Below are 27,892 nucleotides of genomic sequence, written 5' to 3' on the forward strand. Positions count from 1 at the left end.
GGCTGGCCTTTTGTTTGAAGGCTCCTCCTCCTGTGATGGGAAAGTACACGAAGAAGCAGAGCACAAACTATAGTTTTGTTGATGTAGGACCTAGATTATCGATCAAGTAAGTAACGTTAGAGGTTTACTGTTGTTTGATATTAGGATTGTTGGATTAAGAATAATCAATTGTCATTAACGACGTGTCAATGTCTCATTTTTAGCTAAATATGAACTTTTAAACCGAGTTTGCGACTGTGCTCGTTTTAGTTAGTTACTTAGCTAAAGGTAGCATTCTACTTCCCTAACTCCCTTTAAAGACTATTACAACATTATTAGTTTTCTGAGTGTGTTTTTCTAACACCACTATAACTTAGTCGTGTCGTGTAGCTATATAATGTCAAGTGTTAAAATGAAACAATTTGAAAGAAGTAAAGTTTTAGCAGCTAGCTTAGTGGCTAACAGTTGGTTAGCTGTGCTGCTAGCCCGTGGGTGTTTGAGCCTGTTGGGACATAGTTTGATAATGAAAAAATATCGTTAGGAAATTAGCTTTTGTCAAATATGTTGAATTAGAACGCTTTTTACAATATGAAATTCACCAGTGTCTCTTTTTTAAAGGACCTACGTCAGCGTTGTTTCGTTGTGTGGGGGATAGCCTGCTAACGTCAATGTTAGCACCTAGCCTGTACACATAAATGCTTTGCACTAGAATGGACCTGTTGAACTCTCAGTTCCTGGACAAGATGAACAATAACATTGGGAGACTGCACTACGACGGTCAGTTTATCCATTATATTTCTATATGTTTAGAAAGCTTGATTTACAAAGCACTACTGTTACATTACAGCACATTTACCTCCTGTTTTATTGCATTCACTCCACTAATTCAGCTCTTGCTTGTTGAATTGTAACATTTAATGATAATGTTCTTAAAACATAATCCAGAAATTCAATTATTTTTTAAAAACATTCGTTTTTATTTTACATTCAGCAGAATGCAAGAAAGAAATACACAGAAGTAATGTTATTCATAAAAATAAAGTTTCTCCCCTATATCTTGCATTGTTCATTTAAATATTGTAAGGTTTTTTAAAAGCATTTGACACTTATGTGACATTTTAACTCTATAAAAAAGATCAATTATAGATTATAATAATTTCTTTCGATTCACTTGTTGGACATTTATTGTATTTATTAAACATGTATACAATTATGTCAAGCAATCATAATCTTTCAGCGTTTTTCAAATTTATCATATAATAAACATTGCCAATGTTTATAACTGTAGAGAGGAGAGGGTTAAAATCAAGGTACCTGAGTGACTATCCCTATATTAAGTTATTATGGTTTATTGTGGCTTCTAATATTTTGGGTAAAGGAAATGGTAGAGTTAAATTCAGCTGTTTAGAGCTTAATCGCACTATAAATCTGACGGATCCTACCTGGACTAGACTCTCTCCATGGTTTTTCCTCTTTTTTTTATTTTCCTTATGATTATTACCTCCAAGTCTATTGCTTCAAATTAATTTTTTTGTTTAAGGTCTCCCTTCAAAGTTGTATACGCAATTTACTAATTTAAATGGGATGAACCACATCTGTATAGCTTGGATTATCCATAGGTGACAATCGCTGTGGATCAGCCACAACATTTCCACTTATAGCATTTTTTATTTATTAATTTTTCCCTTACAGTTGAACGTTCTTTATTTGGATTCTTTGAAGATCTGAACTTATGTATGGAGAACTAACACTGCTCATAACCTTGAACACGGCATCCTGACTTTGCCATGTTCTCAAACCCAAAACAGAGTTTGTAGATGTGCAAAGCAAGCAGAGAAATAACCCAAAACACCTCCAGCTGTAAGAAGGAACCAAAAGGGGTTTTTCAAAGCAGTGACTCTTGGGGACTTTACATAAAGGTTGCATATGTTAACTTATAAAACATTTACAATTTATAAAATAAAAAACAAACAAAAAAACCACTATTGCATACAAGAGAGCAACTAGTCTAAACTTGTCTTCCTTGTGTAAATCGTATTGGAATTTTTTAATCTATTAAACAACTTACTAAAACCCCCCCAGTCGTTGTCCCAATAACCTGTATATAAGGTGCTAAATTCATATTTACAAAAATATACAAAATATACAAAAAGGTAATGGCCCAAATTTATTTTTTAGAAAACTGATTTTATGATTATATTCTTATTTCTTTTTTATATTTATTATATTCTGATCAACTAAATTTGAAATTGTTTTCATATATAATTTTTAAGATAATATACCAGGTCAACTAGTAAAAAGTTATATATTTTTAATCAATAATCCTTATTTTGATACATAGTGATAGAATGTAAAAATTGAAAAGCTTCTGCTGATTTTATTCCACAGATGAGTCCAGGATCCCCTCTTTGTCTGCTGCTGTGTCCACCATAACTGGGCCCTCCCCACTCTGCCCCAACAAACGGAAGTATGGGGACGAACAAATGGAGAACAGACTCAACTGTGACGACGACCACATGACCAAAATGAGCAGAATGTTTGCTACTCATCTGTAAGTGCACCACACAGCATAAGTCACAAAGTTATATCAAGTTAATTAATATTTTTTATTCAGTTTTAATTTCCATTTAGGAGATATAGATCAGTTAATGGAATGTAACGATGACGACTGCAGAAAACTCAATTTTAAGCATGCTTTATGTAATACCCAATAAATGCACAATTTGTTATAAAGAACAAAACATTGAAGAACCATTTACTCTTTACCTGCTATAATCGTTTAAGAGAGCTTTTTTTCTGTTGCTTCATTAATTCCACACTACATCTTCTTCCGCTAGCTCATAAATCTGACACAGTAAGTAGCATTTATGTTAGTTATGTACAATCCGATTGATCTGGTAGGCATATTTTTTTGCTCTGCTGTTGTTTTGTTCAGGGCTCGTCCCTCTGCTGGAGATCACCGCAATGAGCACTGGAGCCTCAGCCACAGTCCTGTGGAGCATATTAATACCTCCTCTAATGGTATCCATGGGAACCACCCATATGCATCCATTTCTGGTTACGCTATAGATCAGCCTCTGGCTTTGACCAAAAGCTACAATAACTCTGAAGTGTCAAGGACTGTCCAAAGTGGTACCACAGAGCGTCAGCAGGTACATCATTTCTGACTGGTGTTTGCATGTTTTTAATAGCCTGTGATTCAGGGTAGAAGCTGTGCTGTGGGTTAGCTTAGATGTTTAAAGAATCAGTTAAAATCCCATTAAATCTTGTATGACCAGATGAAAACATTTGTCAAATGAAGTTTAAAACTGTTTTGTCAAAACAGTTGGGCGCTGCACTTCTGCGTGAGACGGTAAACATAAGAATGTCGGCATAGAAAACAATCTGCCCTTTTTCATTTGCTGATATCAAAATGTGCAGCTAATGGTTAACCCTTGTCGACTCAAAGGTGGTTAGACGTGCCTTTATCATATGCAGTTGAATTTCTAGTTTTGGTTGAAGCAAAAAAACTCTTATGTAAAAGAAATGTAACCCATGGTATTAAATACTCTCAGCTCATTTGTTTGAGCTTTTTCTCTTGAGATAATTTGACTGAGATGTGTATCTCCACATTCTTTTACTAAATGATTACTTTTTGTAGCTAAAAGGCTTATCAAATCTCTGCTGAAATGTTCTGTTCAGCTTTGAATATAATAGTTTGGTGATTTTAAAGTGTTTTTTCAAAAGTACCTATAAGTATCATGAATACTAGGTCTATCAGTACAAAGAATGTTACGGTTAGAAATATTACTAGTCAGGATGTTTAACAACATTTTTACCGTTTAGCTTTTATGAAACTCCTTGAATATGTTAATATTTTTATTTTTTTTTTTAGAATCGACCCTCCGTTATCACATGTGCTCCAGCCAGTAACAGGAATTGTAACCTCTCTCAGTGCCACATGAATGGCTGCCCCCCCACTGCAGCCGACGAGCAGAGGAAGACAAATGGTAAACCTTAATGTAACATCATTACTCTGGTAATCTTGTTGAAATGGGACCTTAAATTGAGCCATTAGATCTGTAAGCAGTTGTGTTTTCAAACAGTCGGCCTGATTACAAAGCAATGAGATATTTCAGCTTTACCCACATTCATTCCCCAGAAGTGCCGGCAGCATTCGGGTCAACGTCAGTGCCTTGCAATTAAAAAGCAATCAGTGTGCTTGCTTCTCATAGTTTCATTTTAAACTGTTTAAAAAAACCCATCTCATTATTGTCGTACTTAACTAGAGTTAAATATTAAAATGTTGAATATTTAGTAAAAGTGCAGTTTTACTGCCAGTCCAATGCTACACATGGAGCGATATATTCCAAGTCTTTCTTTCTTATATTTTTATTCATTATTGATAACAGATAATGAAAACCCAACATTTTGTGTCTCAGAAAATTAGAATAATGTGAAATGATCCCTCGTTGGAAAGTTGTGGTGTCACACCACAATTAGCTCATTACCTCAGAACACCTGCAAAGTTTTTTTTGAGCCTTTAAGCGGTCTCTCTCTCTCTCTGGGTCACTAGGCTAAACTAGGCTCAAACTGCTGACTTGATGCACATTCAGAAGGCAGTCATCATCTTCATCCTCCTCAAAGAGGTTGAGCCACAATATTCAATTGTTGAAGAAGTTGGTTGTTCACAGAATGCTGTATATAAGCATATTAACAGAAAATTAATTGGAAGGAAGAAGTGTGGCTTGATGAACCTGCTTCACAGAAAGGCACTGAGTCACACTCATTCGAATAACAGACACCTGCTACGAATGTCACTTTCTTCATATCAAGCCACTCCTGAACCAGAGACATCATCAATGAATGAATTAATCTTTAGTTGATCCGTCTTAACGATTGACTAATGATTGATCAGCTATCTGTTGGAAAAAACAAAACAAAAACATCCTTAGTTTTCACTTGAATCAAGAGGATCTTTCCTTTAGCATAAGGGCTTAAAAAATTGGTACATCTTTATACTTTGATAAGGTCTTGTGCCAGCTGTATTACATATTGACTGAAAAAAACAATATTTTCTTACACATTGTTAAACAAGACAAATTTGGAAGATATATCAAAACAGGAACTAAGGTCACTAAATTGAAAGATCTATCAAATATGTGAAAAACAGGATTTCCAATGTACAGAGATGTCAAACTCTTTATTAAAGACAGGATATGTCACTCTGACATGCTGTCAGACTATTGCCACTTTGTTTCAATAAAGTAGACAACAACTTTAATGTAGATCTTCATATTTAGTGTAATCCAGTATTTGGTGCTTGGAGAGACTTTGTGCTCCAAGGTTTAACCACCTTGGAGCACAGCATCTGCACTATTTATATGATAATTTAATGTATTTGAGTGTTTATATCTAGAAATAGAACCTCATAAAGTTCATTCTGTCTGCTTGTCACTATTAAATGCAATCAATCCATGTCTTCTATGTAGCATGTCTTGGTTCTGCCATTAGCTATTACTTTTTTTGCAATTACCAGTGAGGCTCCGCTTGAAAATCAACAGCAGTGCCTTCTAGTGGATAAGAGAACTACCTTCTAAGCAGGTGCTATCAATTAATTGGATGCATCAAATGTAATCTAATAAACCATTAAGAGACAATTAATCGGGGTCCAGTAAAGCAGGCAAAAAAGAGAGGAGAGACTTTCTCTATACAGCACAGTTCCCACAGGTCCTTAAACTCCTTACAAGTTTGGGAATGAGTGTAGAAACCATAAATGAAACCTATCCTTGAAATTCTCTGAAACTTTTTGTGGTTTGATTTTTTATTTTTTTTTCCCATGGATGAAAATTGCATTCAGTGGTTCGTTTACTTTGGTTTGTTCAGGATTAGCTTCCTGTGTTTCCTGAATGTAATCGGATTAATGCGTGCGTAGAAACATACATCGGTGCAACCAGTCTTTTCGTAGGGGAGAAATTACAGGGGATTTCAGGATTTGGGTCTTGCTCAAGACAGTTGGACCCCCCCCCCCAAAAAAAAATAAATTAATAATATGGTTAATATTTGAAGAGAATTTTTTTGTCTTGCCTTATTTTCAACTTGTGCGTCATCCTAACTTTGGTGAGATTAAGATGAAAAGGTTTTTGCAGCTCGGTAGCACTTTGGGTCAGATTTCCAACAATAAGGTTTTAATTAAAATGAGATCTAGTCATAAAAGAACTTCAGGTTTTTACACCTAGACCTTTATCCTAATCTTTAAGGAAACTACCTCTCACATGCATGCTAAAATTAAAAGTGTCATAAAAAACTTTTATACCATTTATTTTTTTTTAATATAATTTGGATTTTATTAAAATAATATGTAATATTCTATATTAGCTATAACTAATATAATAAGCTATGGGAGTACCTAAAGTCCTCCTCATACGAGTTTGAGTAAAGTGATCTAGGAAATTCCTTGAAAGATCCTTGAATTTGATGTTAACCAAAGTGAGGGAACCCTTTTTGGTTTTCCTTGGTTCAAAACATTTAAAACTGACTTTTTTAATTTTATGTTGTATCTTTTTATTGATTTAATGCAATCTTATATAATAGTGCTTTCTTCCTTTCAATTATTTTCAGCCAAGACGGTATGCGACCCAGTTATCGAGGAACACTTCCGTCGCAGTCTTGGAGAAAACTACAAAGAAGCGGAGGCTGTCTCTAATTCGGTGTCCATCACAGGTTCTGTGGATGACCACTTTGCAAAGGCACTGGGTGATGCTTGGCTTCAGATCCAGGCCAGGGGTACAGGCCAGCAAAATCCAGAGGATGAACCATAAGTGGCAGTGGGAAGAAATGAATAGATTAGAGTCTATGAGCGAGTTGAGAGGTCTCATTCTCATTTCTAGCCAAGAACAGTGTAAGAATGTGGCGCTCACATAGGTGGTTCCTGCCTGGACTTCAAGGTCAATCTTTTAGAACATCTGATCAGGCTTTGTCATTTTAATTTATCAGAATTCTCCCACAAAGGAACGATTTGATATTGAATCATTTAATGATTGTGTAGAAAATGCACATAATCATTCTGTAAATTTCAAAGTAGTCAGTTTGAAATCTTTCACCTTCCTGCCTTTTAGCCAAAGACTTTCCCTGCCTTTTACCATCAGCCTGTAAGCCATACATCAATTCTTTCAATGTCACTCTAAGATCACACTGCTTTCTAATCAATATTACTTGAAAATGACAGCTATGTCTCTTTTGCACTATTATGTTCTCCACCTTTGGGGTAGCAGGTTACCTGTTGGAAGTAATATGTGCAACTATGCGTTTTGAGATTTATATAAGTCGATTAAGGCCTTGGCCTTATTACTTTCAGAAAACACTAGATTAAACCTTCATTTTTATGTTGGTGAACTGGACTTATCCACTGTGTACTAACTAGTTACTTATATACGTTCACTAAATCTGATTACACAACTCCACTAATATCAATTGTAGTTACACGTTAAATAGAAAGCATGTTACAGATAGTTGTTTTCTATTACAGACTATTCTAAAACGATGTATTTAGCCAGATTTTATTTTTATCTGCTATATTTTAGAAATACTCACTGCTGGTACAGTTGTACTCCTACTATTTTTTAAAATTGCATATCTGAGCATCCATTTACAAATTGCGGCCTCTGGAAAGGCTGTCTTTGCAGTTTTACCAGCTGCAGCTACAGAGCTGGATGTTGTAGCTTAATACGTGACTGAATATGGCTAAATCTAATCCTCTGTGTTCTAGCTGATGAGCAGTGACTTTATTTATTCTACATATTTTGATTTTTGTGAGAGTTTAGCTTTGGAGGGGATTTCTCAACTTCATTAACAAAGAAGTTGATTTCACTTTGCCATTTTAAAAATACACTTAAATAACCTTAGTTTTGAAGTTTGCATAAACATTCCACCACTGCTGTTTGATTTTTAGCTGTCACATCAGTCGTGCTTAGTGAGTACTGTTACAATATTGTACACGGGTTTTACCCTTTAAATGCCGTTTTAATATTGCCATTTTTAAAATTAAAGACCTATGGTGTCAGAGATCAAATCTGTGATACAGCTCTGGTTTATTTAGTCTCATAATAAGACTTTTGTTATTCTCGTCATCTTACCTTTCTAAAAAAAAATTGTGTCAAAAAAACCTAAATGTGTCATAATGCAAAAACGAGAGAAAAATTTTGAAGTAAAAAGAAAAAATAACTTGCAATGGCTGTTATTGGTATAAATGTAAAAAGTGACCATTGGTTTCAGCCCCCCTGCAGGAATAAGTTGTAAACACCTGACTGCAGCTGGAATGGGCCAGTAGAGTGTGATGATTTTTTTTTTTCTTCTCTGGTTGCTGCATACTGATTCTTGAAAAGGTTTTCAAACCTTTTATCACACGTTAAAAGTTTAACCATAAAACACAAATGAATTTTAATTTGACTTTTCATGACAGGGCAACAAAACGTTGCACATAACTGTGAGGTGGAGAGAAAAGGATACAAAATGTTTTACGTTTTTCAAATATTTCTACGTTTTGTAATGATTAGGTAATTCTAATTAATCTACTTTAATGTTGATACTTCCCTGTCTGTCCCCTCAGCATAATCCTGACACCACCATGTTTCCTCATAGGAATGGGGTATTTAGCTTCATGCCATGCCATTTATTTTATATATACCAAAAAGTTTTGTTGTTGGCTTTTGATATTGTTTCATGACCTAGCCCTGCTCTAGATTTCTCTTCAAATGTTTTTCAACAAACCTCTGAGACCCTAACAGAACAGCTGGATTTCTACTGAGATTGAATCTCAAAAACAACAACTTAATTCACTAATACGCAGTTGGTTGCACTGGAGTTTATTCAGGGATGCTGGAGTACAGGGGGTGAATAAAAATGCAGATTTGAGGAATTTTAAAAAATGTATCATTTTCTTCCACTCCACACGTATGGACCATTTTTTCTGTCCTGTAAAATCAAATCAAAGCTGATTGTTTTAATGTGAAAAATTAGATAACGTTTCCAGCACACGCATTTAGTAGTGTCATGTTTTGTGATTTGTTATTTTAGTTATCCTTTAGAAGTTTACCACCCATGTTTTCTTAATATTGACTTACTTTTTATAAAGTTATATAATCTTTTCTACTTTATTTTACACATTCAAGACCATCATTGCGCAGTGCGGAATGATCAGCAATATTTGCTTTCCTTTCTGACTACTTAGGAGGTAGAATGACACAATATTTTATATTTTCTAGAGTTTTCCTTTAATCAGTGCAGCTTTTTGACATTGATGCTTCATTTGTGCAGACTTCTTTAACCGTCTGGGCTTTCTGTATGTATTTGTAGAGGGGATATTGGATCTGCTTGTTTGACACAAGTAAAAGTTTCACTAATGTATTTGGTGGTATTAGGCCTGTATTTAATGTTTTTGAATACGTGCATCTGAAAGACTGTATAAAGTTCCGGTTTTAGGAGTTATCATTGTAGAAAATTTTTAAGGGTTTTTCATCTTAATTTCTCTGGAAAACAACTTTTGTACTTTAATATTTTCCAAATAAACTAAATAGTTAAATGTTTGTGTTTTGTGTGTTTTCACTTCCTTCATGCTATATATTTATCAGAAAGCTGTCATACAATTTTCAGGCTATAATGCTGGTCTGCCAAGTCTCTTTCAGGTTGAAGTTTTCCAGGTTGGATTTTTTAAATACATTTATACTCATATTGCACATGTAGTAATCCTGAAGTAGTGAGGGTGCTCTTCAAATGCATCTAGTTTTTAAATGTGCTTAGATTTAGCTTAACAGATCCGATTTAAATAAGTCAGTGGAGGTGGCTGGACCTCTGTTTCAGGTGCCGCTGTGGATGGTGGTACTGGCACATTCCTCTGGGAGGACGGCCCAGGACATGCAACCAAGTGCCTTCAGAAGAAGACACATATATATAGAGAGATTATATAATTTATGCATAAAAAGGGCTGAGGTCAGATAACAATTTTTTTTTTTATAGGAAGCACAGAGCGCCGTTCAAACCATTATCTGGAAATTAAAAAGGGTTTAACTTAATCTAAGAAAGAAGTGTTAAAAAAAACCAACCACGCTAGCACAGCTAGTACTCTGCATTCGATGAAACCTTTTTAGAGAACAAGCCAGATAAGTTTGCAAGCTAAGGGTCAGGTGGGGGGGTTCACCTGCCAGCAGGATACACTTAAACAATCACCCATAAAGCAGAACTCTTGGTTCTTTGGTGCCCAAGGCAATAGTAGCACTTTACCCCCTGTCCCCTTCCCAAAAATCACCTCCACAGTTATTCCAAAATAATTTTTTTTTTTTAAACGTTCACCCCAAAACTTTTTAAAGGCAATAATCAGGAAGATAAATCTAAGTCTGAAGGATAGCATTACAATAACCAACAAATTAAATGAATAGAAAGCAACAATAAGTTCTACAATCAAAATTAAAACTAAAATAAGGTTAAGACAATGACTTTGAAAGGCAACAGCCAAAAAGAATAAATGTTATCTTTAAAAATGAATACCCCAGTGCTACCAGGGAGGGTGCAAAATCAAAAGTAGCATAAAACTGGGAAATCAAAGGCAAAACTCAAAACTATTGTGTCATTGAAAAGGATTTCTACTTTCCATTTTGGTTAAGGTTATAGATAAAGCTTAACATTATAACACAATTTGAAATCAAAGTAATCTTAAACTATAGAGGAGCTCTAAGATCTTAGTTATATAAGTTATAGTTGCTTTGTTTTAACACCAAAACCTCACCAACATACCTTTGATTGTTGTTTTGTTTTTTTATTCTGCCACTTTGCGCGCTGCCCAGCTGATGCAGCGACCTGTGTCACCTGTCGGTAAAGCCGCCCCCAAGCAGAACAGTGTAGATCAAAGTATATTTAATGTTCGAATGGCCAAAACCCAATCTAAATACATTTTTATAAATAATTGAAAATCACATATGCACATTCAATGAAACATTTCGTTGGTCTTTCACATACATCCCATTAAAATAGGGCTCGGCTGCAGCAGATTGGTGAAGTAAGGAGCATTTTAATATTTTTGCATGTACCTATATGCAGTAGCCAAAGAACATGGAACATATAACCAAAATGTACTGACAAATCAATGTGGTTGCATGTATATGTACATGAAAAGTTAAAGTACACCCAAAGTTTAATCTTAAAATGATTATTTACCCTGAACCACGATTTTAAACTAAATAAGTTAGAACAGCCCTCTCAGCTGCTTCACTTGAAAAGCATGAAATCTGTAGGCTGAGTACCTGGAAGCCTTGGATTAAAAAAAGCTTATTTTTAGTAAGGCAACTGGCTTAGCTAAAGGAACTAAACGTTGGTATGTCCAATAATAATTAAAGTAACTGTGCAACTGTATATTGCACATGTGTTTTTATGTAGGGGCTAATGTTACTTACTCTTGCTTTGATAAATGTTATGCAGTCTACCCAGTCGTCCTAGAGTTCATCTTTTAGATTCTGCATGTCTTAGTCAGCCAAATGTTTGATTACATGCAAGAGAGAAGTATTTCCACAACAAACACCTGTTTTATTTTACCATAAGATAAAGTAATTTATAAAAAATCCTCCAAAGTCCCACTTTTTTTTCTGTTGCCATAGTTGTGGAGAATTTGAAATGAGGTTTCCAGAGTCAGACACAAGCTGTTCTAACACTATCTCTGAGCATCAGGTCCCTCTGGTTGATATTTGAAAGTTGAATGTTCTTTTCCACAACCTAAACAGCCTGCTGACAGGTCGGCTTTGCAACAACTGTTTATCTAATGTCTTTCTATTTTCTACTTAATGACCACATGTGTGAAATAGATTCTGCAGCCAGGCTGGCTTGCTCTCGACTAGCAGTTGCCATGTTGCATTAGACATCAACTGCAGTCTATCAGACAGTATTTGTTTGCAGCCATGGTGATTAAAACACTGACAGTGGGACATGTTAAAAATGGGATTCACATTGTGCTACAAGGATTTTTTTTTTTTTTTTTTTGCAATATAGCACCTTTCATAACTGCATATAAGTAATTGTTTAACATCCAAAGGATGACATTTTTCAGGATCTCTCCTTTGACCAGCAGATGGCATCATTATGCCTCTAAAAATCTTATAAAATTCCTCAATCCTTTGAGAAAAAACCAGAGTATCATCAGAACCAGAGGATTGGAATGAATGCTGCAAATCCTTGGTATATCTTTTAGTGTACTGAATATTTCCTTTTGATATTTCAAATATCAAGTATGGTTAACTCAGATCTCACTGTTATTTATCATAGAGAGAAATTAAACAGATTACCCTATTAGATTTTAGACCTTTTTTTTTGTTTTGTTATGATTGATATTTTTAAAAACATTTCTTTAGATACACTTGATGTTTAGGCTCTGATGCATTCCTTACACTAAAATGAAAATGCACAAAATGACAACTAGACCACAATTTTCTGGAAAATATTCATGACAAAAGTATTTAGAGCAAATAAAATGATGTATTTTTTTTTTTTTTTGCATTAGAAAAATTGTTGCTTTCAACCCTCTGGCTGAAATCTGCTGGAGAGCCCCTAAAACAGCCCAGTGCCTACACAAGATTAGACTCCCACCATTCAGTAAACCACAATGCCCCTAATACTGCTGCGGCAACATGCCTTCCAAGGAAGCCTGATTTTGTGGGATTATAAGGGAGGAGAGCTACATTTTCCAGCTCATTCAAAAAATATAGAAAAACAAAGTATATCCCTGCATAGAAAAACTCGACAGGCACGCAAATATCAGCCTGCATTGGTAGCCGACATGAGGCAAGTGTCTTAATCAAGATGACACTTCAGGGTCATGCCAAATTCAGCTTGGCCTCTTCAATGTGTGAAGGCCACAAGGAGCATGACATCTGTGCTTGAAATGGAGGCCCAGTCTCTTGGTCGCTGCCTCATGTTTTTTCAGTAAGAGGATGTAGTCTGCTGCTTTGAGGCACACAGTCAGGACACACACATGTCAAACACTGTGCTCCCTCGCCTTTGTAAACGAACTGAACCAATGAGAAGAGCTTAACACGGTGCACTCTGGCCACTGTATGGCATATAAATGAATCCAGTTGGATAAATGCAAGATTTTACCAGAGGCTAAATAGGAAAAGTGTGTTTCACAGTGTCACACATGTTGACTCACATACTTTGTACATGCTTTGCTCCACAAACGGCTGATAGAGATCTCATTCATTCGTTTGCATAATTCCAAATTTGTTGTGCCTGAACAGAGTCCAGGGCTGCACCCCTATCTACAGCATCGGTGAATGCACAATGTCTGGGGAATTTGCATGATTGCCTGTAGATTATGTGAACATCATCACCTCCCCCTCTTCCTAGTCCTCCTCTTCCTTTTTATTTTTCATTTTTTCTGTGGCTCTCCACTGTGAGGATGCACACACATCCTTGGGCAAAAGAATCTAAAATAGATCATACGAGCAACTGGAGTAGATGCACAGGCACAGGAAGCAGCTCACGGGCAGACTTGAGTCATGCTGGCAAGATCATGCACCCTGAGCTGACAGCCCAACACACCCGATTACCAATCACGTCACTTGCAAAGATACAGCTGCAGCCTCATATACATTGTAAATAAAGAGTGGGAAATGTGGAGAAATGACCCAGGTTTCCACTCATATAGGACGTCTTAGCAAAGTCTACATTTAAAAGGAAGGCTGTGTGCGACTGGAGACAGACCTGATGAACATCTCTGGCTCAGGCAGCAGTGGCTCATTCAATGTGTCATGTGGACTGCTGGCAATGGCATAACCTTTGCAGGGGGAAAAGAAGACAACACGGTCACTCTGGATAACAGTCTCGCGATGAACAAAAACAGACCCTGTCAGGCCATCTCAGCATCAGTTTTGGGCTGCACACCACTGCAAACACAACCTACCAATCCCTTCTTCCTGCTATCAGTTAAGACGTTTCCTTCTTTATAAGGCATGTAGGCTCCACAGATTTGCTGGAGATGCTAATAATACCCCTCTCCTTTACATCCTCCAACACTATGTGCTGCCTCAGCTCCATGTTTGACCTGTTTTGTTGGAGATATTTGGCCTGTTGCATCACCGTATGGTGCTTGACACAGCCAGTATTTAGTTTATTACAGATTTGGTTGGCATCAGTGCCACAACATTATTCATTATTGATTTGTAATGACTGATTTAAAGAACCATCTGCTGTGAAAGCATGCTGTTTTCAAATTTTTGCAAGAAAAGGCAGTGCTAGGCAATTTATTAAAATGGAACATTTCAGCAGCAGGACAATTCAAAGTGATTTACATGAGGAGAACAAGAAAAATACATTGCAGTGGCATAGAGGCAACACAGACAATAAAAGACAGAAAAGGAATTATTAAAATATAATGATTATATATATATATATATATATATATATATATATATATATATATATATATATATATATATATATATATATATATATATTAAAAAATGAAAGGAAATTTGAAATGAAAACTTAATTGTCTCTATAACCAGTCAAAGGTCACATTAAACAAAACATTTTTTAATCTCAATTTAAAGCATTTTCAGGTATCAGCGCTTTTACAGTTTTCTAGGAGTTGATTTTAAATTAGTGGAACATCAGAACTAAAAGCAACTTCTTCCATGTTGGGTTCTGGATATGGGGACTAGCTTTGAGCCAGAGGACCAGAGAGGTCTGGGTGGGTGATAGACTGACAGCCATTCTGTAATGTACTTTGGTGCTAAGCTATTCAGTGATTTATAGGCTAGCATGAACATTTTAAAGTCTATTTAATGAGCCATGGGGAACCAGTGTAACGCCTTTAGAAGAAAAGGAATCAAACATCAAATGTGGGGCATACACCCCATGCAAAAAGCAGCAGATTATTATAAAGAAGAGGAAAAAGATACATATTTCTCAAACCATTTTTTAAGAAAAAAAACTGGCACATTTGTATTCAGCCTCTTTTACTTGGACGCTCCTAGATAAAACCAACTGTAAATGTTTCCTTCTGAAGTCACCTCATTAGCTTATAGAGCCCATCTAAGGGAAACCCAACCTCTGTTAAAACATAACTCTTCTATGCAGACCGAGAAGAAAATAAGAAAATAAACAGCTTCTGAAAGAAAGGACAAGGAAGCGGTAGAGACGTTTGGATCAGGTTTGGTTGTAAGAAACATAGAACCCCTCCTACAGCTAATTGGTTCAGTTCATATGTGCTGATGTGCTGGAATGGCAATGTCAAAGTCAGGCTGCATTTGTGGCAAGGCTTGAATACAGACATTCAGTTTGACTGAGCTTGATCCATTTTACCAAGAAGAATGCCCAAGATTATAGCACTCAGATACAAAAAGCTGGGTGAGATTTCCCCAAAAGACTCGGATTTCTAATTTAATTTGTTGGTATTTGCACAAACTTTTGAAACAAGGGAGCTAAATGGAGAATAAAAAAGCATGCTACATATGCACCATTTCCTTCATGCTTTACTTTCTGCTATAAGCAATACTTTGTCAAGTAAAATCTCCATAAAATACATGAAACTTAGAGTTGATCATGTAGCAAAAACAAGCTGAATGTGTATGAATACTTTCCAAGACTTTACTAATGAGAGGGTGACTTTTAAACCTTTTTTTTCCCAGGACCGCATGTGATCATTTCGATTTCCTCCTTAAACATCCGGCTGAGCTGATGTGCATTCAGACAGTGTGTTTTGGACAATGAACAGCAGATGGATGTTTGAACCATCACTAAGGGGCATTCTCATGTCTCATTATGAGGCTTGTTAAGGCCCACATTACAGCTGCTTGACTGAGCAGCCTTAATCAGGAAAGTGACCCAACACCAACATGAGCAGCAGCAGCATTTTACCTCTCACTGCCATCTATTTGCTGCTTCCTATCGCTTTCTTCTCACTGGTCAACCTCCCCCCGTTTTGCCACAGCATCCTCCTTCTCCCTCGTTCCCCCACCACAACCACCAACACTGCCACCACTACCACTCTCCCCGTCGTGTGTTTGGCAGTCACACAGTTGGCCATGTGTGTGCTGAAGACGTTACATAATGCCCTCCTTTCACTGCACTCTAGATCAAAGAGAACAATCCAGCACAGAGAAATCATTCCTTGCCGATTTTTTCCCCTTTTTTATTCAGCCTTTGCATTGTACCATAACCAGACTTCTGCACAGTATAGTGCATAATAGGCAGCTCCAGGATTCCTTTGGAATAAACAAAGGTAGTGATCTGAAGGGTTTACAAGAACAAATAAAGAAAAGGAAGAAAAAAAAGCCAAAGCTGCCAAATAGGAAGTGTCCTAACAAGAATAGATTTGTTTCCTTTGCAACTGCCGTCTAAAAATTGAAAGTAACTTTAACAAATTTCAATCTACATTGCATTTCCTCCATCTTGAGTCATCAAAAAACTGACGCAACTATGTTGAAAGCATTTTTCCAGAAGCATTTCCACTCAAAGTCTCTTTCCTTGTTATGAAACGTTTAACCGCACGTGTTCACATGAAGACAAAATGGGAACAGGCAAGGAAGAAGACAATCTTTTTCATCCTAAAACAAAGGTTCTCATCAAGAGGAATAAAAAGCGGCACAAAGAGAGGGAGAGATAGAGAGAGCAACAGTGCATCTTATACTGTCAGCGAGGCTTGGCCTGTCCACATCCTAGTGAGCATTGAGATAACAAGGCTGTGCTGAGGGGACATTTACCTTCCATAACAAATTGTACACATCCCTTTGTTAGACCAGAGGCTTTAGCTTTTAAAGTAAAGCTAAAAGATTCTGCTTTAAATACATGGTGGTAAATTTGAATGCTGTAAAATAATTTTTACCCAATTATAGGTATCGCAAATTTTATTTTCAGACAAAGATAACAGCAGTAAATCTATCATTTCATCTACTATCCTGGCCCTATTTAAAAAAGTAATTGCCCCATAATCCTAATAATGGCCCAATACTGGCAAAAACAATACGTACCAAATACTTTGATGAATGGCCTTGAGTCTTTTACGTTGCTGTTAAGAAATGCTTAACCTCTTTCTGCAGAATTGTGGGAATTTTCTTGATCCAGACTTTGACTACTCCAAAATCGTATTTGTCGTTTGCTGATTTATTCAGATGTGAATTTGCCTATGTTCTTTAGAAAGTGTTCCTGATTCATAACCCAAATGTATTTAAACTTAGAGGAATTACAGTTTTCTAATGATACCACCACCTGTGGCCAAAACATAGAACTACTCATTCATCCTTGTACTTCGTAAGGACTTTCTTACTTTTTTTTTTTATTTTTTTATTTTTTTTACCTTACTTGGAGTTTAAATTGGTGTCGGAGTTTAGCTGGTCGCCTCTGAGTATCCACAAAATCCATTTTGAATATAAGGCATTAATAGTTTGTTAAATGTCTCACCAAAACATGCAGCGTTTTTGGAATATTTAAGACAGAAAGACAAGAAATTAAATGGCATGTGATGTTCTTCATAACTTATTTTCTTCTGTTGTTTAGATTTAAAGCAGTTCTATGTGCTCTGTTTGCGAGTTGTTTTTAGCTTGGCATACTCCAATGTATGCAGTTTTTGCCCAGCCTCTTGTACATTGTTGAATGAGGAACATTGACTCTAAGAATATGAGACACGTGTTTCAGTTTTTTAAAGCCTTTTTTTAATGCATGAGGACAATTTTTTGCATTACATAAAACTAATAAATGATGAAAAATAAACAAAACAAACAAAAGAAAGCAGAATAAATGGTATGGTCTGTGTCGGTCAGTTGGGGCAAAAAAAATTCACCTTTTTTAACGGTGACATTGTGTGTTTCCTTTTTTAACCTCCAGGCTGATTCCTTGATGCACTCCTGGAGCAGTGTTGATAGGCCTGCCTCTCCGGGGAAGGCTCCCCAATGTTCAATGTTTCTCCATCTGTGGATAATAGCTCTCACTGAGTTTTCACTGATGTCCCAAAGTCTTAAGCCGGCACAAACAGTGCAATACGAAATGATGCATGGCTTGGCTTTGCCACACTGTGTGATCCTGACATCATGTCACACTGTATGAAAATAGATAACGGACAGAACTACTGGTTTCTGCAGCAAAATCAACTCCTCTTATCTGCTGGAGGTGTCAATCCATAAATCGAGCTTAGGTTACAGGTGTTAATAAATGCACTTATTTGAGACATAGTCTAAATATAGGAAGAAGATAAAGATAATGGAAAAGAGACTGGTTAAAGTTCTCATGGCTTGAGAAACTAGGAGAAGAGCAGGAGGTTGGTTGTAGCAGCAGCAGAAACAACACTATACAATTTTACTTCATTTTCTGGAAAGCTGAATAACTCGATAAATATGTGAAAGTGCACAACCACAGACCAAGAATTCAAAGTCATGACCAGAAGCTAGTATTTTGCAAATAAAAAAAATAATATTTTAAATCATATTATATCTATAGGTGATCTGTAAGATTTTTGGAATTGAAACAATAAAAATCAAAACTAAACTGCTAATGAAATGTGTTAAAAGTGTAGAGAGAATTCAACCTGAAAAACTCACAGAAAGAAAAAAGACAATTAGAGGAGTTTTATTTAAACAATATTTTAACACCTTGCAAGCCAGAAACAAGGCACAGGTTCATATAAACCTCTATGATTAGCAAGCTTAGTGCGACAGTGGGGAGAAAAAATACGGTATTACGGCACCAGTGGCTTTTTTGGACAGTAGACTGACAAGAAAAGGGGGTATGAAAGAGGGGGAGAGACATGCAGCACAGGACCAGGAGCTGGGTTCGGAACCGGGTTGGCCTAAGGCCTCCGTACATGGGTCGTGTGCACTAACGACTGCACCACAAAAGCACGCCCACCAGGTGTTTAAAAAAAAAAAAAGTCGGTTGTGTAGTGATTAATCTGTAGAATGATGACTGATGACCACATTCGTTCTGTCACCCTTTACAGACTGATAGATGACAGTGACTTAATTTGTGGCATGATGTGTTTTAAAAGGCTCTATTTAACTGATTTCTTCAGACCTGAGTAAAATTGGACTTCTTTAAAAAAAAGAAAAAATGTTGATTGCAAAAAAGGGCCTAGTTTGTTCTAACAAAGGTTTTCCCTTTAAAAAGAGGTTATTTAAAAGCTACATTTAATATTTATTCAGAAAAAAAAAACTTGCTTTATGATTGGAAACATCTAAGAGTGATAAAAGAGCAAAGGCCTTTTTAAAAGTTAGCTATATTTCATGCATCATTGTGTCTGAATCCCAAATTATCCCCAAATGAACCTCAGTTGATGCTGAAGAGGGTTTCATCTCCCTCGGACGACTGAGATCGGCAGCAGTCCTTATCTCTGACGAAAACCCCCGGCTGACTGGTCTGGGAGAGCAGAGCGGATGGGTAATATCTGGCCCTCGGCCAGAGGGGGAAGAAGCAGGTGAATCTGAAATAAAAGCATCTCTAGGACACAGCATAGGCTTGCAGACATGCTGACCACAAGCTGTGCAGCTGCAGGATCAGACAAACTGTGGGTGGAACCGAGGAGGGCAAAGCTTCAGAATGGGTTTGGTGCTCAAACTGTTATCGCACCTGACAGCGTCTGGTTTGGGATCCAGTGGTGCACGCGGCATACGTAAGCAACTGATCATCTATTAAGCAGAGTGATAGGGTGTGACGTGTCACACGCTACATTAGCTTCTGCCACAGGATGTGCTGAACAGACCAGAGGAAATTTTAGGGGTTTGCTCTTACTCCTGACATATAACCTGGCCAAGCTTTCATTCGGGATCATCATAACATACTGACTTTTACAGGAATGTTATCTTTCATAATTCAAATGAATCATGATTACAAAAAAATAATCCTCTCAGTGGTTGATAGTTATAGTTTAAAGTTATATCAGAATATTTCATATCAAGTCTATCTAAGGCTCCTCACCAGAAACCAAGCCATTGATACCAACAGAAGATCCCTTCGAAACTAAAGCAAACCTTTGCTTGTGCTCTGTCTCTCCTCTGGCTAACAGGAAATGTTCTTTACTGACACAAACTCTCAAACTCTTTTTTTTTGTGTGTGTTAATTTTATCCTGGTGGCTTGAAGCCTTTTCTCATTTTATCCTTAATAAACACTCTTTTTGCTTTCCGTACTAAATTCTCTTTGTAAATTGTTCCGACAATGCCACAGTTGATAAACCAAATTTCTGTTTTCTGTGTGTTGTTCAGATTTGTGAAACAATATTTTAATATTCAAAAATAAACCAAGATATTACATACCAAAAGGCAATAATTTTTAAATATTCTATGCTTTACCTTTACAGTTAAAATGAATTGCTAATTTGATGCTACAATTTCATCAATCATAAGTGCAAAAATGTTTCTCTTCTTTTGATTAGAAATTAATTCACTTTGGACTTCATATTCATATTTTAAAATGTCCAACACCTTATTCTCTGGCTCATTTAATCCCAACCACAATTTGTATCTTTATGAAGAGGTAAAACGGGACAGATGAACCCCATATTTAGGCAGAGTCAGAGAGTGGGAAGTTTCAAAATGTTTAATGACAAAATAAATAAACAGAACAGAAGCTGCTGTGGCTCAGCGGACCTGCAGTGGCAGCAGGGGGAAGGCATAGTATCACTCATCACTGGCAACTCTGGATGTGGGAGAAACACAGGTAAGTGACCACAATATTCTGACAGAAGATGATTATCCGCGCGAGTCCCTTATCTGGTTTAACACTTCAGTTCATCCTCTCAAAGGCAGGATCAACCGATGCTCTGCCAACGAGATGCGGCGCTGAGCTGTCCAGACTGTCCCTGATGCAGCAGCCCCAGTAAGCAGGCAAGAGACAAATCCAGGTCAGCGAAACAGTTCAAAACAGGACCACTCTGAGATCCCGGAGTCCGTAGCCCGACCAGGGGTTCGATCCATACAGGAACAGACAGATCCAGGGTTCTAGGAATACACAAAGCGTTCAAGGCAGGTTCAGAGTTCAAAGAGTTCAGGAGCAACTGACCTCAGACAGACACACTCACATGGAGACAGGCGGGCTCAGTGGTACAGAGTAACAGAGACATGGTACCTGGAAAACTGCAGAACTTTAAACTGTACTCCTCCTAGAAGTCAGCATTACCGGAATTAAAACTGACCTCCCCGCATTTTGAGCCAAAACCAGAGGGCTCTGTGGAGAAGGGCCGGGACATAATCAGAAGAAAAACACCAAATCCTCTCAATCCACTGGCCTTTAAGAGTCAGAACATGGACCAGGGACTTTACTAAAACAAAAAAAACAAACAAGCATGAAAAACTAACACTAATACATACGAATAATGATCTTGCCCAGATAGCTGGGCTGAATCGTATATATAGCAGAGGGAGCAGGTGAATAAGATGAATGATAATTAGACAGCGGGGAGGGTACGGCAGGTGAATGAAGTGAGTAATCAGCTACCTGTTGGGATCTGGAGCTGTACCACCTTCCTCCAGAAGAGTGCGCCGTGGGTCCTCCTGAGCTGAGCCTCCAACACACCTGTGGCCCATCTCATCATCAGAGGATCCACCACTATATAACCTGCCTTCAGACCTTGCCTCAACGCCGCAGTGTTGATCTAGTTTGGTTAGCAACCTGAGCCTAGTAAACCTGAGAATCTTTGCTATCTCTAGTTGAGATAAGATTCTAACTCTTCCTTGTTTTTGCCTCACAGGAATCCTGTCTCTCCTTGAAGCTCTGGATGAGCTTAACCTGCCGAGCCTGCCCTCGTGAGCCAAACCTGAAGACTCTTCTCTGGATTCCCCTGCAGCTCTTGGTTAAGAGCTGGAAACCTCAAATCAAGGTCAGAAATAAGACGCTGAAGCAGTTATTGGACTCTGCTGAACAAACAGTCTCTGGACCAAACAGTTACCTCTCTCATAGAGAAACCCGGACTCCTTCAAGGTATTCCTCAGCAAACTCTAAAAACTCATAATTCACCAGTCCCTATGCTAACTGAACTGTCATCCCTGCAGACTCCAGTGAACCTGCCCCCAGGCCTGAACCAGTTCCAGTTGCAATATTCTTGTGCTTGTGTAAACAATAAACCTTGTTAAACTTTTCATCAGCCTCCGTTTGTGTTCTGCATATTGGGTTTACTCAGTAACCAATCATGACACTACCGGGGCTGCGACCAAATAAAATAAGTTTGACATACTTTCCCAAGCCATTATGTTAAAAACAAAAAGAAGCAAAAATTTACTTTGACGCATCAATATTAAGCTTTTGCGAAGAGAAACCCACTTTCAAGAAGGTTTTTTAAAAAATTACAGAACATTTAAACAGACTTTGATATATTAAACCAAGTGAGGGTCCGAAGTTTACATACTCTCATAGTGGATGTGAAATGACTCACTAGGTTTTGATCAGCACTAAATACTTCTGTTTTCTCAGTGTATTAATGATACAAACAACTAAATACAACTACATACATTTATATTCTTGTGTATTTTTCCGAATCCACATTTGTTCTAATTTGCACATGTCACCTCAAATATAGTAATATGTTTAGTAAATTAGAACATTGATTCCAGTGATGTTTGTGTTATTGGCGTCAATTTGGGTGGAGATTTGACAGCACCCAAATGCAGACACTAAACCTGAGGGTGGTTACTTGAAGATTTATTAACAAAAAAGGATAACAGAAGCAAAAACACAAGAGGGAAACAGAGGGCAAACAAGAAATACCTAAGAACTGAAACACAATCCAAAATATCTAGAATAACACAAAATGGAAATAAAACCAATCAAAACTCAAAGATAAAATTTAAACAGAACCAAAACCATGACAATAGGTGTCTTCAAAAAAGCAGTTATGAAGCAAATATTTCTAAAGTAGCATTTTTCTGTATTTAGATATGTTTAATCGCTCTGATGTAAGAATGTAATCCGAAATCAATGTGTTACATTCACTTTAAGTAGAAAATAATCATAATTAACAAAAATGTATTAAAAGCATCAGTCTGTTTGTAATGGATGTGTTTCACATTAAAATATTAAAATACTCGAACTGCAAAAAAATATTCAAATTGAATGAATATGACTTTTTACCAAAAAGGACGATCTATAATGTGTCTACTCAAAGTGCATAAAAAAAGAAAAGGATCAAAAGAATAAAGGGAGAAAATATGATGTATCTATTCTGATATTTGACCACTGTATGATCAGAAATAAACCAAATCAAATCTCCCCCCCCCCCACTGAAGTTGAAATTTATTTGCAGCAACTTTCTCTTAGCTGGATCCACACTGAGTGTTTTGGTTGATGATTTCCTACTCTCCTGTCTGCTGTGCACTGCTCAGCAAAGGCTGTTAAATAAAGTGCTGAAAAATGAGCTTCTGCTTTATGGTGGACTGTAACACTGTATTCTGGTATCATCAATGTGTCACTCAAGCTTTGATTGTTATTGGGTTGTTCCTGAACAGCGTGTAGTTCATTCTAGGGGAACAGATTGGATAATGTTGAATGCTCTAAAAAAACAATGATCCCATATGCACATCAATACTAGTTTTGCAAGGATTCATGTATAGCCTCTTCATAGCAAATTTAGACTTTTTTATTTAATAAAAAAGTAAGATGAAATAACTTTTGCTTCTTTTAATTTCTTCATGCATAATGTATCACCATTAGAGAAATATGTTGGCATCAAATGAAATATTAGTGTCTGTTGACAGTTTTAACATAGTTTTTAAAAAGTTTATTTTCCTGAGTGTCTTCGTTAGGAAGCTGTTTTCTGCTTGCTCCACTGTCTGGTGTTACCTTCATCCCCCTGATCCTTTTGCTTGCCTCAGCCTTGTAGTAGTCAAGCTGTTCCTGGCTGTGTCTTACCTGTCACAGTGCAGCTCAGGGTGCAGCAGCTGCAGGACCAAGATGCCTGAGGAAGGAGGGCCACTGTGGCTGAGCTTAGGCCAGCTCACCCATCACAGAGCACAGTTCCCAAACCCCGCTGACAGATCAGAGTAGAAAGCATGTTCCACATCATAGCTGTGATTCACCACTGCCTTAAGACCAAGCATGCCCAGAAGGCCCCCAGATATCTTAATCATCGCTTACGCATGTGTGGATGTTGTTTACGGAAGACAGGGAGACAGACAAGGAATGAATGAGCTTGTTTGCATATGACAGTGCTTCTTTAAAAGTTCCCTGTGTTTTCTGTGTGTCAGAAAGAGTAAAGATCCACCCAAACAGACCATCAGAATGTCTCCCACAGAAAGGCAATGAACTGATTTTGATGATTTTGCCACATTTTTAATCATTTTTTGGGGCTTGATGCAGGTCAGCTGCAGATACTGCACGGTTACAATGTGCAAACAATGACAACAAGAAAAAGTGGAGAAAATTCGGGAGGATCCATGCAAAGCACGTATGAAGGTCGCTTGGTCACATTTGGTGAAGACAGTGTGACAAAAATAATTAAATTAACACGCATCAGTATGCAAACATAATTAATAAAGATGTTTTTTGCCCAAAAGATTCATTTACTCATTTTCTGAGAAACAAATCTACAATCTAAATCATTTGAACCATTTTAATGTCATAAATTTAGTCATCTTTCACTTTGCTTTCATTTCTGATTTCTCCTGAACTGAGCGGATTCAGGCAACCTCCGAGGAGTGAAGTGTTAATAGTGTGCTGGCGTAATCTGACAGAACTTATTTAGAATGCAGGTCTTTTATAAAGCTGTGCCTGCAGCAGCTGCCTTGTCCTGTCTTCATGCTTAACGGGAGTGTTTGTGCATATTCACATACAGTACCTTCATCCACACTAGTAACTATACAGACAAACAGCACACATGCATTCACATGTTTGCATGCATAACCGATTACATAAAACATGCACATAAAAAATACTTAATATGTGTATAGCATTGCTTTTTGCTCTCATTAGGTTTCGGAAATAGCAAAATTATGATGTTCTGTTTATATTTATGTTTTCTCTGTTTTTATTTCTAAGGAAGAGTTTAAACCACAAGATCATACCATTATTTTCATACAGAGTATTTTTTTAACCATTTAATGTTTGATTGCATGAGCTCTGTTTTTTTTTTCCTGATAAAAAATAAATAAAATAAAAATAATAGAAAGGAAGACACTTTAAAGAGTATAACATTTTCCAAATATCAACTACTTACATGGGTTCAAGATATCATTGTGGATAAGCATTTTTTTTTTGCATGAAAATCATATTATTTTAGATTACAGATAGCACACACTGTTCATCCAAACTTGAGACCAGTTATGTACATTTCTTTGCAACAGTGTTCAAAACTGAATTTTGAGCTGCTAAAGAGTTGAAACCGCAGTAGTGATCACACTGTTGTAAAAATATACAGCTGTTCCAAAGGACTAGTTGGATGGTATGAGTAATTTTACAAATGTTTATCATTCAACCTCTCCCAACGTTCAGCATACGAGGTCAGCTGAATGAGGCATAACTCCCCTTAATGTTACAATATCTTGTTACATTTTTCTTGTTATATATTTCTTACTTGATATTTTAATACTTTATCTTATTTCTTATATTTCTGTTTGTCATTTTTTATTTTTTATTTTTTCTTCTCTATAAGGTGACTGTGGGTTTTGGAAAGGGAGGCTTAAATAAAATGTGTTATTATTGTTTTTTTTTTCTTGATGGCCACAAAAAAATCTATGTTTCTGACAGCAGTAAAAAAAAATACCTCCAAAATAGGTTTATTTACCGTCAATATTGTGTATTGCATTCTTAGAGAAACATTCGTTAAAAAAAGAATCAGTAGGACCAAGAAACACAGCCGGAAAAGTCAGGGATGAGGTTGATCCAAAGCAGAGTTACACTATAGAGCAATATCATAAATTTAAAACCCTGAGCAGTTGAATCAAAAATGCAGAATATATGGTGCTAAAAAATACCTGAAGTCATAGAGTGAGCATGACCAGGATAAATCAGACCCTGTCATAACTCTGAAGGAGCTTCAGAATTTCACTGTAAGGATGCTTTGCTTTAGCAGGGAGAGAGATGCTGTAAATTGTGTAGAAATGGTTGAAAGAGATCTGTTAGAAGCTGCTGAACACTCAAGACCACTGTTCACTTTCAAGTACGATAAACACTCCTAAGCATCGAGTCAGTGGCATGATAAAATTATTATCATCAAAGGATATCCATTTGGTAGAGTTTTCAAGTCATAAACCAGACTCTTTTTGAGGATCTGCAGAAATACTCCAAACTGATGTTCAAAGAGATTCTCCCTCCGACCTGACTGATCTCGAGAAATTTTGCAAAGAACAACTAGCAAAAAATGTAATATCAATGTCTGTCTGTCTGTCTGTCTGTCTGTCTGTCTGTCTGTCTGTCTGTCTGTCTGTCTGTCTGTCCAACTGCTCGAGGAGTTTTGAATAGAGCGTATTTACAAAGATTTTCACATCTTGCAAGACTACGTAAAAATGTTGCTTTTTCCAGTTTGTGCTTAAATTCATTTTGATCGCCATCGATCAATACAAAAAAAACATGCTGCCAAAACATAGCATGTCACCATGCATGCTGCATGAAAAGTTTAAAGCGAATGCTAATTTTGAACTCCTGTCTTGATTGTTGCTCTGATTGGGTATTTCTTTTAAGAATAATTTAGGTTTGCAGATTTAATGTTATCAAATACGAAAAGCATACAGGACTTTACCACCTTTGCATGTCACAATGTTTTAGCACAATTTGACAGATGTTTCACAAGAAAGAGATTTAAAATTTTGCTTCCTTAAAGAAGACTATCAAAATAAAAGCTGATCATCTAAAAACATGTTCTGCTGCCTAAATCGTTTTCCTGTGTTTTACTCCACCTAACCCTCTGCCTGATTGCATTCCTTTTTCGACCCAGGCAGTAATCTACAGTGGCTCTCCATAAGCCTCTGGCACATTGAGGAGATGTTATAAGCTGTGACAAAAGACAAGAAGGGCTGGATCCAACTACATGTAGAAGAGGACAGGCTCCTGATTAGCTAAACCAGCATTCACTTTCAGTCACTAAGCCTTATTTTGATCCTGGTTATTTTCATGTATTGATTGATTGAAATGCTGCCATTGTTTGGATTATGTGATCCATAGAAGCACAGAGTCGGTTATGAATACAGATTTGGGAGACTGTATTTTCCCCAGTGTTGTTATAGGGTTTACATTCGGTTAAAATTTGATGTGGAGTCATCCTTTTTCAGCATCTGTGGTAGTTGTAGATAAAGCATATTTAGTTGTTTTAGCAGGAACATTGTAAACATGGTTTGTACGAGGGTATGCTTTTCTTAAGTATGTGTCAGAATTGTATTTTCTGCAGACATAGTCACTACGTCATCAATAAACAGCACGATATGAGACAGCAAAATCTTTGGGAATCCACAATAGTGTTCAACTGTTCATCTTTGATCTCACTTTAGAGCATAAACGCTGGGCTTAATGTGCAAACACCATGGTAGTCGATATGCATGTGCCAAAAGAACAATTAGTAACCAAGTTTATTTCAGCAAGGTTCGCATTCAGAGTGCAAAAAGGGAGCCCAATTAGCATACATGCAGAGAGGCTTTGCATGCTTGACATCCTCTCAGCCCCTGTGCTGGAAATAGCCACGCATACAACCTCCTCTGATTACATTGATATGTAGATTCATGCATCTGCAAAGATTAGTTATTCATTAATTTATTTGCTCATAATTCTCAGGTGAGTGTACCTCAGACTGAAGTCTGGGACAAACCGAGGCATCAGAGGAAAAATGTTGCAAATAATCACTATGAATAAAAGTCACAAATATGGAGGTTCAGTGACCTGAACAACATAAAGCCAGTTTGATATGACGATGAGCACTGAGGTTAAGACAAAGAAAGAATAAACATAATTATCAGCCTTTTTATCTGCAGGAGAATTAGCTTCTCTTGC

The 27,892-nt window shown here is 37.0% G+C and overlaps 1 protein-coding gene across 1 annotated transcript; it reads left to right on the top strand.

The window, feature by feature from the left end:
- Positions 1–2: 2 nt before the first annotated feature.
- Positions 3–9,533, top strand: LOC107088167 (transcription cofactor vestigial-like protein 4). Its single transcript, XM_015380173.1, has 6 exons — positions 3–106; positions 598–756; positions 2,368–2,530; positions 2,915–3,131; positions 3,854–3,968; positions 6,580–9,533. The coding sequence occupies exons 2-6, from the start codon at positions 675–677 to the stop codon at positions 6,777–6,779; spliced, it is 777 nt and encodes a 258-aa protein (XP_015235659.1). The 5' UTR covers positions 3–106; positions 598–674; the 3' UTR covers positions 6,780–9,533.
- Positions 9,534–27,892: the final 18,359 nt, after the last annotated feature.

The sequence above is a fragment of the Cyprinodon variegatus genome, unplaced genomic scaffold, assembly GCF_000732505.1.
Source record: "Cyprinodon variegatus isolate N-32 unplaced genomic scaffold, C_variegatus-1.0 Scaffold208, whole genome shotgun sequence".
NCBI lineage: Eukaryota > Metazoa > Chordata > Actinopteri > Cyprinodontiformes > Cyprinodontidae > Cyprinodon > Cyprinodon variegatus.

What these genes read in the sequence shown, in the direction of transcription:
- LOC107088167 (XM_015380173.1), top strand. Translation starts at nt 675, where the DNA reads ATGCTTTGCACTAGAATGGACCTGTTGAACTCTCAGTTCCTGGACAAG. An exon ending in TGGGAGACTGCACTACGACG is followed by an intron (nt 757 to 2,367) that starts GTCAGTTTATCC and finishes TTTATTCCACAG; the next exon opens with ATGAGTCCAGGATCCCCTCT. An exon ending in GTACCACAGAGCGTCAGCAG is followed by an intron (nt 3,132 to 3,853) that starts GTACATCATTTC and finishes TTTTTTTTTTAG; the next exon opens with AATCGACCCTCCGTTATCAC.